A 16,305-nucleotide genomic window follows, 5' to 3' on the forward strand; every position below is an offset into this window, starting at 1 on the left:
GGATTCCTTTGTATGTTATTTTTTTGTTTTTCCCTTGCTGCTTTTAATATTTTTTCTTTGAATTTAATTTTTGTTAGTTTGATTAATATGTGTCTTGGTGTGTTTTTCCTAGGGTTTATCCTGTATGGGACTCTTTGTGCTTCCTGGACTTGGGTGACTATTTCCTTTCCCATGTTAGGGAAGTTTTCAACTATAATCTCTTCAAATATTTTCTCAGACCCTTTCTTTTTCTCTTCTTCTTCTGGGACCCGTATAATTTGAATATTGGTGCGTTTAGTGTTGTCCCAGAGGTCTCTGAGACTGTCTTCAATTCTTTTCATTCTTTTTTCTTTATTCTGCTCCTTGGCAGTTATTTCCACCATTTTGTCTTCCAGATCACTTATTCATTCTTCTGCCTCAGTTATTCTGTTATTTGATTCCTTCTAGTGTATTTTTCATTTCAGTTATTGTGTAGCTCATCTCTGTTTGTTTATTCTTTAGTTCTTCTAAATCTTTGTTAAACATTTCTTGTATTTTCTCAATCCATACCTCCATTCTATTTCCGAGATTCTGGATCATCTTTACTATCATTACTATGAATTCTTTTTCAGGTGGATTGCCTATTTCCTCTTCATTTATTTGGTCTTGTAGGTTTTTACCTTTCTCCTTCATCTGTGACATATTTTTTTGCCATCTCATTTTTTTTCTTTATGAGTTGGATTGTGTTCCTGTCTTACTGGTTGTTTGGCCTGAGGTTTCCAACACCGGAGTTGTAGGCTATTGGGTAGAGCTGGGTCTTGGTGCTGAGATGAGGAGCTCTGTGAGACCTCACTCCGATGAATATTCCCTGGGGTCTGAGGTTCTCTGTTAGTCCAGTGGTTCGGACCTAGAGCTCCCACTGCAGGTGCTTCAGCCAGACCCAGGGTTTGTGAACCAAGATCCCACAAGCTGCCTGGGGCGGCAAAAAAAAAAAAAAAAAAAGAACAATAACAAAGTAAAAAATAAAATTAGACTAGAAGCTAACAGGTATGTTAGGAAGAATATAAAAATAAAAATATAGATGACTCAACAACCAGAAGGTACATCAGTACACAATAGTAAAAAAGAGGAGGGAAAAAAAAAAGGGGGGGGAAACCCTTAGCTGTGGAGGGCGGGGCCTAAGCAAGGGTGAGGTTTGGGTGGTGGGCAGGGCCAATGCTCAGGACCCACAGGGCTGGGAAAGGCCCTGGGAGCTGTGGGGGGTGGGGCTTAGGCTCCAGGAACAGAAGGGGCCCAGGCGTGCCCCCCATCCCTGGTCCCAGAGGCTAGGGGACCTCACCTGGGAGCTCAGCAGGCTCCCCGGCCTAAGTTGGCCAGGCAATCGCCCTCTGCTCCTCTCCGGCTGCTCTCCGAGAGTCACTCTCACCTGCTTCTCCTGATCTCCCCAGCCTCAGGGGTGCCAATCCTGTCTGGCCTCCACTTCTCCTTCCCCCTCCGTCCTACTGGTTCACTTTGGCGTTCCTCCCGTCTCCTTGGGTGTTAGAGTCCCCCACCAGCGGCCAGCAGGCGCACCTTTTGGCTTTTATGAATAATATTGCCATAAACATTCGTGTACAAGTTTCTGTGTGGATGTATGTTTTCATTTCTCCTGGGTATACTCTTAAGAACGGAATTGCTGAGTTTTACGGTAATTATGTTTAACTCTTTGAGGAACTGCCAAACTGTTTTCCACAGCGGCTGAGCAATTTTTCATTCCCACCACCATTGTAGAAGAGTTCCAATTTCTCCACAACCTTGCCAACACTTATTTTCTGTATTTCTTATTGTAGCCAATGTTTCAATAAATTGAGCTCAATTAATAATAAGCAATTTTGTCATTAAAGATTTTTTGAAATCACCATTTGAACAGCCATTTCTCATCGTTTGCTTTTTTACAAAAGTTCATTGAAATATTCATCTTATTGTTGGACACAGTTTATCCAAATTTTTCCTATTAATACTGCTACAATAAATGTTCTTGTACATAAATCTTTGTCTATATTTCTGTTTACTTCTCTAGTCTCTAGAATATATTTATAGGAGTGGAGCTACTTGGTAAAGTAGTATGAAACTGTTAAGGCTTTTGATAAATATTACCAAATTAATTCCCAGAAACATTATACCAATTTCTATCACAGCATTCACTGAGTATATTATCACTTAAAAAAACTTTTATTAATATGATAGGCAAAAGTAAGCGCTACCTTATTTTAAATTTACACTTCTTTGCCAACGAAATGGACTTTTTCCCCCAAGTCTATCGTTCATTTGCATTTCGTTTATGAAGTATGTCTTTCATCCACAGTTTGACTGTTGTTTAGTGCTTTTCTTACTGATTTGTTAAGTTTTTTAACATTAGGAATGTATTTATAAGCTCAGTAAGGAAATGGAGGCCTTGATCAGCATACCAACCAGACTTAACAGACATATACAAAACATTTCACCCAACAGCAACAGAATACATTCTTCAAGTGTACATGGAATATTCTCCAGGATAGCCCACATGTTACGTAACAAGTCAATAAATTTAAAAAGATTGAATGGGAACTATAGACTCCAGGTGACACTGATGTGTCAGTGTAGGTTCACTGATGTTGACATTAGGGAAGCTGTGGAGTGCGGGGCAAGGGGAGTGTACTTTTTGCTCAGTTTTGATGTGAACCTAAAACTGCTATAAAAAATAAAGTCTATTAAAAATTAATAACTTGTGTACTAACACAGTAAAAAAGATATACCAAGGCACATCCAACATGTCTGAACTCAACGTTTTTATTAACAGGTAGAATATTCAATAGTCAATAAGTATTCGCTCATGCCCTGAATGGTGAAAGCTCTCCCTCACTCCCAAATTCTTATACTTCAAGTCTGGGCAATGAAACTGCCAGGTAAAAGTGGAACATCACATAGGGAAAAGCAAGGTCCTTTTCCCCCTAAAGTCCCCTTGGGAGCAGAACCAGGAAGATTATGTAGAAAAAGAATTAGTCACTTTAAGTGTTCACTTAAATCCAAACTCCTTCAGGAGAGATTAAGACATATTAAAATGCTCAGAGGTCATCCAACCATTGAAATTTCTGTATAATTGACAACTGGGTCATTCTGGAATAGGGCAGGGCAGGCATGCCTATTTCTGTGGGAAACACTCCACTCTAGTAAGAGTGGAGCCATTTGAGAATGGACTGCCAATGTCACAGGTGGGAGTCCAGCAACATTATCTATCCATAGTAAGGCTCCCCATCAGGCTGCCCTGCTCTAAAGCTGAAGCTGTAGACGGGGTACACATGACCAGAGGAAACCAAAACCATGATTTAAGACTTAGAAAAACGGAAAGAAGTGTTTCTAATGAGTCATGCGATATAATTTGCAAGTCCGTACAAGAACTGGTAATAACTAAAGTTAGTTAACAATATTCAAACTGCCCATCAGTTGTATGGTATGTTCTCTGTAAAACTCCACCTGTGTGTGAAAAGTAAAGTTAAAATGTCTAGAAGTGATCTTTCAGGTGTCAGTTTACTTCCCAAAACACCAACTACCAGTGTGACTGCCTGCCTGCCGGCATCAGTGTACTCCACCAGTCCATACTGGTTCAACTAACTGGCTCAGCTTGGATTCCTGTTCGTTGACAGTTCTGCTAAAGTAAAACATCTGGATGTCTGGTCTAGCTTTAATGGACAGCAGGTACAGTGTCGGACTAATGACAGAGGAAAAATTCTGACAATTCCAGTTATCAGGTCAAACCACTGTGTCTACTGAATAAAGCCAATTAAGGTGTCAGTGTCCCTGGGAGAGGCTGTGGAGACCCCAGTTTACCTGAGTTAAAGAAAAATGTTGCATCCCAGGATCATATGTCAGAGATTAAATGAACCTAACAAGGTAGAAAGAGTACACACATTAGAAAACAATGAAGCACTTATAAGTGGGATTCTCTGAGTTGCTAGATTGAAAATCCAGTCCAGCAGCCTTGGCTGGACTCAATGTCATTGTAGGACAGAGTGTTATCATTTTACTGGTCCTGCGCTCGTGCCAACCCAAGCTCACACCAGCCCCCTTTCTTCAATTTGCCTTGAATACAGGACAGTTACAAGGATTCACTACTCTTAAGAGTTGAACCCATCTGATTGGTAAGGAAGAACTGAGGCAATGGAACATGTCTTGGGGCCCTTGGACAGTCCTACCTAGCAGTCCTAAACCTTGGTCCTTTGCCAGGCGGGGTTTCTTTTTTTCTGGGAAAAATGGTCATGGCTGACTGCCACTAGAAGAGCAGGGTTCTTCCCAATGTGGTAATGTAGTTACATCCTAACAAGAAAAGAGAACAAAAGTGTGAGATGCTATAGTCCTCACGACCTCACGTTGTATCAAGACTTTTCTATGCTTGCTTCTTTATAATCTTGCTGCTGGAAATGGAGGCAGCATCTCAGGGCAGCCCGTGAAGGGGAAAGTGGCAGCTGGCCATCTCAGGTGTTTATGACGGAAGCAGAAACCAGCCCACAGAAGTTGGAGCGGGCAGTGCACCTCTAGCACTGCTTATACTTTTTGAAACATTCAAGGAAAGAAGCTTGAGGTGAGAACCGAAAACCCATGCAGTTAGCTGACTAATTATTATAGTCTCAAGTCAAAAATTAAAAGGGACTTTGGTGATAAACCCTTGACTCTTGGAGTTCTAAACCTTTCACTCACTGCCTATAAAATGAACGAATTAATAAATTAAGGTCCTGGGAACAAAGGAGACACCCTCTGATCACTGGCCAAGAATTCCTCTAGGAGACTCTCTCCAACTTTTCCAAGCATAAAATACTCAAGCTACCAAGGCAAATCCTGGGACGCAAATCACAGGGACAAGTGAGAATACATGAGCAAGAGGAGTGTGTCAAGAACCCTCGACAGACCAAACTTTAGAATGGGCTTTCCTTGCCAGAAGCTCAATTACAGCCAGTGGCTACAACCTTCGGGAGGGCAGGGGGCTGAAGAACGTGCAGGTGCTCCAATTTTGTCCTCCTGTCCACAACTACAGGAATTCCTGTATGAAGAGGCACAGAGGAAAGCTAGAAATCAAATCTGTGTCCTTTATTCCACCGAGTAGGCATACCCATGGGCCACATCCTGTCTCAACCGACTGCTGAAGGTTCCCTGGGCCCAAGGCACATGATTACCTGGGCTCTGCTCTCCAGACAGATGGTAGGGGTGGGCAGCAGAGAAAGGCTGAACATTGGGGCAGAGATCCCCCAGCACTGAAGGGGAATGGAGAGTGAGGAAGTAGGACCACAATGGAAGGGGCAGTGAGGGGCCTTGAAGGACCTAAGTTGAGCATTTTGAGGTGAGAGGCCTTTCCACCCAGGCCTCCATGTCCACTGACAGCCACACCCAGGGTGTGGTAGAGGCGAAGCTGCTGCCACCCACTGAGGTGCTATATTCTTCTGGATTCTTCTGGAGGTCCCTTTCTTTTTTCTGCTGCGGCTGAAGTCTGGGAGCAGGAATCATTTGTCGGAAGAAGGCAGAAACCACTTGCTGGAGTCCCACCTTTTTGGAGATGAGCTGTCTGAGGTTTCAGGAATGAGAGAGAAGGAAGTGGAGAGCAGGAGACAAGAGAGGAGGCAAGAGAGGCTACCAGCCCAAGGACAGAGGCTGGGAGCTGTGTGCAATCGGGCAGAGCAGTGCTCAGTGGAATCGTGGGTAGGAGGCTGAGATACCCCTGGGCTCAGCTGCTGCCAAAGTGGAAGAACTGAGGCAGAGGCAGCCAACCACTTGCCTAGGAGACAGAACTTAGGCACCACTAACAAAGACTCCCATGCAGAACTGCCACCCTCTCCCCGCCAGCAGTCTCAGATGGTCTGCTCCAGACAGAACCCAGCAGCCAGGGAGGCAGGGCCTACTGCTGGGGTATCATGGCAAATGCCCAGTTCAAGAAGGCCACTGTGGTTTCCTGTAGGCAGAGCCAGGTCTGGTGGGCAGCCTCACTGAGCTGTGTCTTCATGCAGTCCCAGGTCACCCCACCTCTGGGAGGAAAGCAGAACATTTGTGGAGGTTGGAACGCGGTGATGTGCAGCTGCGTCAAGTCACAGGGCTGTAGCTCACACTCACAACCCGCATCCCAAAGTGGCCAAGGGATGAGCAGGGGCCAGGGCAGAGCGAGAGACTCAACAGAGGAGCCTTGTCCCTGGAGAAAGGGCGTGCCCTGGGCGAGGGTCTCACCTGCACGCCTCATGGCAGTGCTCCTGGACGCGGGCCAGGGCCTCAAGCAGCATGTGCCACGTGGGCAGCAGGACGTTCTGGTAAAGAAACAGGAGCAGCTCCCTCAGAGAATGGAGCAGCTGGTTCAGGCCATCAGGGAGCTGGATCTGTAGCTGGACCGTGGAGAATGGACGGGATTAGGGTGGCCAGGGAATGCAGTCCACATGGGGCTGCACCTTCCCAAGAACTCAGCCCCTGGCGAGAGCAGCCTTCTCTGACCTCCCTGTCTCTGGCTTACCCTCTGGGAGAGGCTGGTGAGGCTGTCACCGAACCAGGCAAGGTGGGAGGCACAGTGGGCAGTAAGGAAGCTGACTGTGGCACTGGTGTGGGCCCAGGCCAGCTGCAAGCTGGGCCTCACCATGGTCAGCAAGTGGGAACCCCAGGTCGGCAATGTCTCCTCCAGCCAGCTGTAGGAGAAGACATAGGGGAGGAAGGAGGTCTCTGAGTTTTCACAGGCAATTTGGCCCAAGAACAGCTGGGGCAAGGGAGGCCTTGGGAAAGGAAAACCACCATCACTTCCCACTGATTGTCAATGCCTGAAAACGCAAACCCTCTCTCTCCCACCCCACCCCTCCCCAGGAGGTGCTCACCTGTAGCCTTGCAGGCTGTAGGAGTAGATCTTGGTATATGCTTGTTGGCCAGCAAGCAAGACACCAGATGAATGAAGCAACCGGCCAGAAAAGGAGGCTGAGTAAAGGGGGCCTCGGGTGAGCTGGGAGGTGAGCGGGGAAGGGATCGGAGAGACAGACACTACAGGCCCCAGGGCAGACCCAGTGAGGGGTGGGGCAGAACTCAGTGTGCTCCTGGGGCTGCAGAGCTGCCTCCAGTCTGCTCTGGAGCATACACGGAGGGAGGATGCAGGCCAGGGGAGCAAGAAGGGTGCAGCCAGGTGGAGCCCAGGGCTTAGGCGTCAAGAAGCCTCGGCTTTGAGGGTCGGCCCTTCTATTTCCTAGCTGTATTTTAGCTAATTGGTAAACCTTTCTGAGCCTCAATTTCCTCAGAAGTTAAAAGCAAGATACACATCTACTCAAATGAGACCATGAATATGCAAGCATTTCTATACTGCAAAGCACCTGTCTGATCTGAGGTGTGATTGAAACGTCTGTCAGAAAAGTGTTTGTTCCGGATTGTGTTGGGGGCGGGGAGTGCTACATCCAGGTCTGTGTCCCCAGAGAGAGCCCCAGACTGTCTCCCTTGCCTGCCAATCCCTGCTTACCCTGGAAAGAGCTGTGTGACCGGAAGTCATGGCACAGGAAACCTATGGCAAAGACCAGCACCAACAGGAGTAGCCGCGTCCAGGGCAGCCAGAAGCCCCGTGCCTGCTGCAACAGACTCTAGGAGAAGGGGTAGAGAGCAGCGGTCAGAAGGGAGAGGGGCTGCTCCTTGCCTCGTGAGGCAGGCCTCGAGCTAGGCCTTCCAGGGAGAGGACCCGGCCCTCACATTACCCAGGAGGTAGTGCGGGCTCCAAGGACAGGTGGGGCAGGAATGGGACACAGGCCCACCCCAGGGTGTGCTGAGACAGCGACGCAGAACAGTTTGTGGGGCTGGGGGAGGGCTGGGCGCTGGCACCTTGCAGGCCGCGTCACAGGTGATGACATCCTGGTTGCTGCAGCTGCCCTTCCCTAGCAGATCCTGGTTGGTAAGCTTGAAGGACTGAATGGTTTCTTGCAAAGACTTCTGTGTCTATAGGGTAAGAAAAGTCTAGGCTGAGATCATAAGATTTGGCCCAGGAGGGAACCCTGAACCTCCATTCTGCTTCGTTTTCCATGCCAGATGTGCTAACAGAGCACCTTCTCAGAAAGGGGGGACAGTGGCTGAGGGGTATGAACCCAGAACCCAGATGAGGCTCAGCCTGCCATGTCCTCCCAGCTCCTTACCTTCTTGGGAATCCGCTCCCAGGACCTGAGCAAGTGCTCCAGCAGCAGGCTGTGGGGAAAGCACAACCCCTTCCAATCAGGAGGCCCACTTGGCCCCTTCCATCCCCCTGTCCTCCATGAGGCCCCGCTCCTTCAGGCTGAAAGATATCCACCTCCCCGCCCCCTGCAGAGGAGCAGCTTCCTAGAGGCCTCCCAGCAGTGTTCCCACTGAACTTGAGGGGCATGAGCCTGAACAAGTGACAAACGTCCCCCTTCTGCTTCTAGGACAGGGACACACCAGAAGCGTGAATTAAGGCTTCTCTGTGTGGATCAGGGGCAGGTGACCCTCCCACCCCCACCTGCCTGGACTGTGACAGGTGCTTGGGGTACAGCTGCCTCCAGACGCCGGTGCTGAAGGGGTCCACCGTCAGGCACTCGGTCAGGCTGCTCAGGAGCTGCACAGGGGACAGGAGAAGGGAGAGACTGCTGGGGCCCGGGGCTGGTGGCAGGGAGATTGCTGGGAGGTAATCCCCCTCTCCTAAGTGAGGCCATCCAGGCAACACATCCACCCTAAAGGATGGAGAAATTGTGCCCATACCCCAAACCTCTCCAAGAGGCTGTAAAGGGGGAGGCCAGGGCTCCTGAGCTCGAAGTTCACTTGTCTGCAAGGGGCAGGATATCAGAGACCAGCCAGACCTGAATGTGCCTCTTTTCAGCTCCGTTCTTCTGAGGGCAGAGCATGAGGGAGCCGGGCAGGCGGCTGTCAGGAGTGAGCTAAGGGGATGCCCAGAAAACGGGCTCCCTGAAGCAGGGCCTTTGTCAGCAGATAAGGACCTCTGTAGCAGACCCCTGGGAAGGAAAAAGGAGCCTCCCACCATTCCCTCACCTCTTTCTTCATCTCCGGAGGGCAGCCAGGGGTGGCTCTGGACAGGAAGGAGGGGAAGTAGGTGTGCAGGGTGGATTCCGGCTTCGCCCCAAATGCCAGCACCTTCAGTCGTGGGTAGAGCTGACACAGCTGCTCCTGCAGGCTGTGGAGGGGGTTGAGAGGAGAGCCAGGCACAGCTCTAAATGGATTTGTGCGCTGTGTCCCTTCTGCCTGCCTCAGAGTCCACACCCTGCCCAAGGCGGGCAGTCATGAAGGGCCTTGTGATGGTTATGCATCTTTCTAGACTCGGAGACTTCTTGGAAAATTTGCTCAGAGTCATGGGTCCCCTCCCCAGGAAAATGCCCACATGCCAATCACACTTGAGGGCCCATATAATTCCAGGGGTTCAATGATCCCTTGTACTTGCAGGCTGATAATCTCAGATGTAGAGTGGCTGGAGGGGAAGGGACATATATTGTCTACCCCTAACCCTCTGCTGGGATCTTTCACAGCAGGTGTGCCCCAGGGCAGCCCTACCTGGGAGTCAGGGAGTTGTTGGGCATATAGGCAAAGTCCAGAAGTGGGAATAAGTCCTTGGGGCCAATCATGCCAAAGCCCTTGGTGAGGTTGGGGTGCATCCTGTGGAGGAAGAAAGAAACAGGCTTGTTGGGGACCACCTGCCCGGGCCATGGACACAGCTAAGAATAACATCTAAGAAAAAAGGGCATACCCTAGCTGTAAAAAAAAAAAAAAAGAAAAAGGGCATAAACTCTACCCCATCCCCCTCCCCTTCCTGGCTCCCTCCCTTTCCTTCTTCCCCATCACATTGTGAGTTGGGAGGAGCTGGTCCTGATTTTCCTCACATCTACGGAAACCAGGATCACAGCATCCCATTTTGCTGAAACAGCCACTGGAAAACACCCTGGGCCTTGGCCTTGCTGTTCCCTGCCGTTACTCACAGGAGCAGCCGATCCAGGTATGCAATGGCGAATGGAGACAGAGACTTGATGCCCAGCACAGGCAGCATGATCCCCAGCCACACTGTGGAGACAAAGGTCAGGGAGGAAGCCTCAGGCCTGGATCCACTGAGAACATTAAAGAGCAACTTGCTGGCTCCAAAACCTCCCTCTTTCTTCCCCACTTCCTCGTTACCTCTCAGTCCCTCGGTGAGATTGGCAAAACCTGCTTGACCCAGGGCCCACATGATGGTCAGACACTTCGCTGGTCGGCTCTGGTGGGACCTCAGCAGTTCCAGGGACTGAGGAGACCGGTGGGAGAGACAGGTTGGGATAGGGCAGAGCGCCAGGAGCACTCCCCAAGCCAGGGAGGAAGAGAGATGTCAACTGAGAGAGGAGGGGCAGGCTGTGGGACAGGGCAGCAGCACGACAGCGTGGCGGAGCGATTCAGAGGGCAGGCTCCGGCACCAGGCTGTGGCCTCCGCCCATACTTGCCACTTACTAGTTGACCAACTCTATGAAAGTTACTGAACCCCTCTGTGGCTCAATCTTCTCATCTACAAAATGGGAACAGCAGCAGTGCCTACCTCATATAATGCACAAAGTAGACACAGTAAGCGCTAACAGTGTTAGCTGTGATCATGTCTTACAGGACCTCCCACCACCCCTTAATCGGGTCTAAGAGTGTAGATTCCGCGCAGTCTCCCCAATCCTAGCCTCCCGATGTCCCCACCACGACCCTGAGCTCACCTTGCCCAGGTTCATGGTGGCGATCTTGGGCTTGTCCTGCAGAATGGCCTGGATACAGATGCGGTAACCGTGTAGTGACTCCCCTGGAGACAGATACATTCTCAGACCTACATATACTGATCAGCATCCCAAACCTGTAACCTCCCTTTTGACAGCTGAGAGCCCAGAGCCCAGGCCCAGCGAGTCCTAACATCCTCCTCCTTTTCCAAAAGAGTGTTGAGGTTAGCACACTTCTCTGCTGAAACGGAACCACCCAGCTACTCCTGAAGCAGGAAAAAGGGGGTAGGCTCCCCAGATGGGACTGGGCTATTCCTCACGGGCCCCTCTCACCTGGCGTCTTATCCAGCTCTTGTAGCATGGTGAATAGACAGTGATCAAAAAAGAGCTCCAGAGACTCCGCTGCCTTTGCCAGTAGCCCTCGGATGATCCCACGCAGCTCCCGGCTCACCAGGCTGTAGGGATAATCTGCGGCCGAGAGGCCTCGTATGAGTGCTAGGACCAGAAGCCCCTGCCAGCTCTGAGAGCTCTGGTTTGCCCCCTGAGAACGGTAAGTGGAGGCAGAGGTCACTGCACTGTGGCTGGCATCCTCCCTTTTTCAATGGGGTCCGGAAACTTTTAAGCCATGATGATTTCAGAACAGCTGAAATCACCCACGTAAATCAGGGCAGTAGGGGGCATTGGGCTCAGTTACTAAGTGACGTGCTTACGCACAGCCCTTTCATAATTTCCTTGAACTTGTCTGGAGAACTAACCGTGAGTATGCTGGCTTAGTGTGGGCTCACTTGGAGGTACTTGGAGCTTGTAGTTGAGATAGCTGGCCAGGTCCTTCAACCACACAGATGGGTTCCCAGAGAACACGCTTTGGCTCTTGTCCAGCTCCCTCTGCAGAGCTGCCAGGTCCAGCTGCCAGGGACACAGGACCCTCATGGTGAGTTGTGGGTGCAGGGTAATGGGGTAGAGGTGGGAAAATGGTTGAACTAGGTGGTGGTAGGAAGAACAAAGGGTTTCTGCTTTTAAACGAAAGTATGTGGAATGCCACACTTTTGCTGAATCCAGATCTTTAGGAAACAGAGACCATGACAGCTGCAATTGCTGATCTCAAGGACTAATACTCTTGGGCCCTTCACAGGTTCAAGGGGAAAAACAGAAGACTAGATGGAAAATGGAAGATCACTCCTTCCTTGTGGAGAGGAACCACAAGCAGTTTTTCTAAATCCTCCCTGTATCTCTGGATTTTCAAGGCCCCCCTCTCACTAATCTTTCTCTATAAACGTATTTCCTTTCCATCCTAAGTGCAAACACTGTGCCCCTTGGGGTTTCCATCCTTTCCTGAACGCCTCCTCTCAGCCAGCAATGTCCCACATTCCACAGGTCCCTGAGCCGCCTGTCCCCCTCCCGCTCCTCTCATTTTCTCTACTCCTTGAGTCCTCATTCTTGCCCTGCCTAAAGCCTAGGCACACTCACAGCTTTCAGTGCCTCCTCCAGGCTGCGAAAGCGGCCCTGCTTCTGGTTCTGGTTGGTGAGCGTGGCCACCTTCTTAGTCTGCTTCTTGTTCCCCGGTTTCTTAGGCTCCACAGCAGGGGGTGGAACCTGCTCCTTATTCTGCCGCTTCATGATTTTCTCAAAGCCCCGCTCATACAGGGTGCTTGTCGTCTGGATTGGAGCTGGGGTAATGACAGGCAGAGAAAGGGGGGCAGCCCTGAGTCAGGAGGGCCTCACAGGAACAGTGGTCCCTTCCTCCACACTGTCACCTAATTCATCTCCAGGGAGGATCCTGCCTCAAAGCCCCTTCTTGCTGTCCTGCTTCAGGAGCAGGGCAGGGAGCCCTCCTGGCTGCTTCTTCAGTAATCACAGCTCGTGAGTTCATGGGCTCTTTCAGAGAGATGAGGCGTTTCTTTATTAGGAAATCAGAGTATGTGAGAATCGGTGGTTGGGGGTGGGATACGGACGGCTGGCTTCTTTGTTGAATGGCTACCAGTCTGGGAGGTCAGGATTTTTCCATCTTGGTTCTACCCCAGTTCCTTTTGGTTCAGATGTGACAACTCTATAATCAACAAGTGGCAAGCTTTCTCCACTCCTCCAGGAGGCTTTGAGGAAACCGGCACCACTTAGAATAATGCTTGGTGGGTGTGGACAGTGTGTGGTGGGTCATTTCTCCCAGTGCAGGGCCTCATGTGCGTCCCAGTCCCCACGCCCACTCCCGACCTGCTGGTTACTTAAGGCGGGGGCACCGTGTATAATGAACCAGGATGCCTCTCCGCAGCTCTCGGACACCTGCCCGGAGAGGCCCGGCCAGGGCCCGGGAACAGCTGGTAGGGCGTATGTGTAGTCAGCTGAGCGTCCGAAGACCAGAATCCCGGTCCCCACTGACATGGGATCCTGGACAAGGCATCTAACTTCGCTGGGCCTCAGTTTACTCATTTGAGAGGCAAGGACAGCGACTTCCCTCGCGCTGTCTACCTCCAGTGAGGCTCAAAATAGGCAACGCCAGGGTAGCGCCGGCTGAACTGGGAGGTACCGATCGGCAGGAGAGCTTGCGCCTCCAGGAGCCCGGGGGTGTTTTGACCCTCTGGGATCGGGTAGCTGCTCCCTACCACCCGTGGGGGCAGGCCCGGGGCCGGGCGGCGGCAGCGGGCCGGGTGGGTACTCACGGGTCAGGTCGTACTTCCACACTCCGTTCGCCTCTCCGAGGGCCCGGCGGTCCCCTCCGCCGCCTTTACCACTGCTGCCGGCCCCAGGCCGCCGCCCCTTCTTCACCACCTCCCAGCGCCCCCCACCCGCCGCCCTGGCCGACATGGCTCCGAGCCTCCCGCCACGGCCACCTCCCTGGACTTTCCTGTCCGGCGCGGACGCGCAGCGCTCTGCCACGTCTCCTCGCAGGGCCTCGCGGCGCGTGACGCCACCCGCAAGGCAGCCTGGGACTTGTAGTCTTTCGTGTTTGCCTGGTTCTTCCACTCTAGGGGTCGGGTCGGCGTCGGGGCCTTTTCGCAGCAAAAAACCAGCGAGGCAAAGATGTTGAGATGAGCGGCTTTTGCATTCAGACAACTTTTATTGAGCAAAATGTGAAGGCATTGGGTGACTTGGTGGAAATTTAACTGTTTCTGTTTTTCTTTCCGTTCTAGTTGTGCAAGAAGGATGGAATGAAAATAGTTCTCCTCATCTCCCAGGAGAGTTTGAAGATTAAATGCTTCCTTCCTTGTAGGAAAGTGCTAGTTTTTCTGTTGCTAGTGATTAAACTTTGGGTTTAATGAGCTATAAAAATCTATTCTGCAGGAACAAGGAAGAGGATGGAGTTTGAGGGAAGAGGCAGTATTTGGAGGGCAGGAAATGGAGAGCGGAGAGTCCTTCTGGTAGGAGGCACAGAAAAGTCTGGGGCCCTGGTACAGCCAGCGCTGGGTTTCCCCTTCCAGGCAATGGGAAAGAAAAGATTCTGACTCCCACCACAAGAGTCAGTCCCAAGTCCCAGATGTGGCAGGGAAGGGATCGAGAGCTGCAGACCTGGGGAACCACTCAGACAGGTTACTGCTCAGACATCCACTATCTCCCGAGGGCCCTCTGCCAGGCTTGTAGTATCACGTGAGACCTCAAAACTTGAAGCATCCCAGCAGGGGAGGATGAGCGAAGGTGAACTGGAAGGGATCTATCACGATTAAGGAAATGTGTTATTTCATGTACATTCCTACATTTGAGGACGGGATTCACACCTGCCATACTGAGGAACAAGACAGGCAAGCCGTTATAGTAAGAACTAATAGAGTTCAGTTTCCCAGAGGACGAATAGCTTAGGGAGTGATGAACTCCTTTAGGAAGGGGATTAGAGAAGGCTTCTTGAAGGAGACGGCACTTGAGATGGGTCCTGAGGAATGGGCAAATTTTCATTGGCTGGGGATTAGGACAAGTGGAGAGAACAGGCCAGTTGTATGGATTTATTGATTTAAGCAGAGGCCTAGAGGTGGGACACAGCATGGCAAGGCTGGGAGACTGGAAGTAGTTCAATGTGACAGTGCTTAAGGGACTTTGGAGGGGATGCGGTTGGAAAGGGATCTGAGTCCATATGCCATGGGCCTTGCCTGCCAAATTCGGACTCTGTCCTCCAGACCCTGGGAAGCCAGTAGGAAAGGGGCACATCTGCTTTTGGGAAGGTAAATGGGGATATGTGAAGGATGGGATGGGGTGGGGGAAAGGCAGGAAGGGGGATATAACTGGCTCTTGCTGCCTCCTCCTACCTGCCCTCCAGCCCCTTCAGGCCTGACCATAGCTGACTTTGCCTCTGAGATGCAGTGCTTTTGGCAAGGAACAGATTTGAGCTGATCATTAATCAATTCATTTTTTTCAGATCATTGGTTTAGCTCTACTCAGACACTATCTTTTCTTTGTTCTACCTCTTCTGTGTCCCATGTATGGTCACAGAAGAGACACGGGTTTTGGAAGAGAAACAGAACGGGCTTTCCATAGAGGCAAAGAAGGGGGGTGCTCCACGGTGGAAATGTATAGAAAGGGAGGGGCTTTATTTCCTATCTTTCCTTAGAAGAGTCTGGCAGGTCATCTGTTGTGACTTGGCATCTAAGGGATAGAAGTCATTCACTTACTTATCCAGTAGCATTTCCTAAGCACCTTCTTCTCTACCTAAGCACCTAGCACGGTGCTAGGTGGACCTAGAGGACACACCTCACTTGCTTGAGAGGAACTCGAAGCTTGTGTGGGAGACAACTGTGTAAACAGAAAATTATGGTTCACCATCTTAAATGTTGCAGACATTGGGAAGGAGGCAGTGGCTTCACATCCTTGAGCTCTGGGGGTTCAAAGAGCAGCCTTAGACACTAGCCATGGAGGTGGGCTTAGGCAGGTACCCATGGGGTTTGAGGGAAGAATCAAAAGAGGAGGACGGGTGGGTGTCCAGTGTGGAGGCGAGAAGAAGAGTGAGCTCACTGAAGCAGTTTGACCCACTGTGGTAGTTTGCTATTGCTGCTGTAACACATTGCCACAAACTTACTGGCTTAAAACAACACACACTTCTAATCTTACAGTTCCGGAAGGGGAAGTCTGTCAGGGTCTCACTGGGCTAAATATGGTGTCTGCAGGGCAGTGGTCCATTGTGGAGGCTCTAGGGGAGAGTTTCTTTGCCTTTCCCAGCCTCTAGAGGCTGACCGAATTCCTTCGCTCATAGCTCCCTTCCATCTTCAAAGTCAGCAACGGCGGGTCACGTCCTCCTCAGATTGCATCACTCTGACCTCCTGCCCCCTGCCCCAATTTTGTGGACCCCTGCAATTACATTGGGCCCACCTGGATAATCCAGGACACTCTCCCTATTTTAAGGTCAACTGATTAGCAATTTAATTCCATCTGCAGCTTAATTCCCCTTCACCATGTAACCTAACATAGCCATAGGTTCTGGGGATTATGACGTGGACATCTTGGGGGAGGTGTTATTCTGTCTACCACACCCACTTAACCAGCAGGGTGAGGTCTCGGCCTGAAAATGAACATTGGGCAACGCAGGGAAACTACCTTATCTTTTACTATATCTACCTGGAATGGTGGGGGGGGAAAGCCTTTTAAAATTAGGCACAGGAATTAAAAATCATAATGATAAATAAATGCAGGCAGGGAATTGTTGGAGAAGAAAAGCAGAATAAGATCAGAAGTCTCTGTGCGT

At 50.6% G+C, this 16,305-nt stretch overlaps 1 protein-coding gene across 3 annotated transcripts; it reads right to left on the reverse strand.

The window, feature by feature from the left end:
- Positions 1 to 2,746: 2,746 nt before the first annotated feature.
- On the reverse strand, positions 2,747 to 13,460 carry TMEM214 (transmembrane protein 214). 3 transcript variants are annotated; one of them, XM_022574250.3, is made up of 17 exons: positions 13,301 to 13,460; positions 12,114 to 12,313; positions 11,402 to 11,552; positions 10,980 to 11,114; positions 10,650 to 10,732; positions 10,096 to 10,201; positions 9,903 to 9,984; positions 9,481 to 9,582; positions 8,965 to 9,106; positions 8,442 to 8,533; positions 8,100 to 8,148; positions 7,792 to 7,905; positions 7,439 to 7,556; positions 6,813 to 6,909; positions 6,461 to 6,629; positions 6,184 to 6,335; positions 2,747 to 4,290 (listed from the first exon to the last, which is right to left on the reverse strand). In XM_022574250.3, exons 1-17 carry the CDS (start codon positions 13,443 to 13,445, stop codon positions 4,284 to 4,286), a joined length of 1,944 nt encoding a protein of 647 aa, XP_022429958.2. In that variant the 5' UTR covers positions 13,446 to 13,460; the 3' UTR covers positions 2,747 to 4,283. The 3 variants fall into 3 exon arrangements, with proteins under 3 accessions (XP_022429958.2, XP_089779498.1, XP_022429957.2); XM_089923372.1 differs by having other exon boundaries at positions 2,747 to 5,530; XM_022574249.3 differs by lacking the exon at positions 2,747 to 4,290 and adding an exon at positions 5,571 to 5,987.
- Positions 13,461 to 16,305: the final 2,845 nt, after the last annotated feature.

The sequence above is a fragment of the Delphinapterus leucas genome, chromosome 13, assembly GCF_059928025.1.
Source record: "Delphinapterus leucas isolate spDelLeu-1000000601 "Yukka" chromosome 13, BTC_Dleu_Yukka2, whole genome shotgun sequence".
Lineage (NCBI taxonomy): Eukaryota > Metazoa > Chordata > Mammalia > Artiodactyla > Monodontidae > Delphinapterus > Delphinapterus leucas.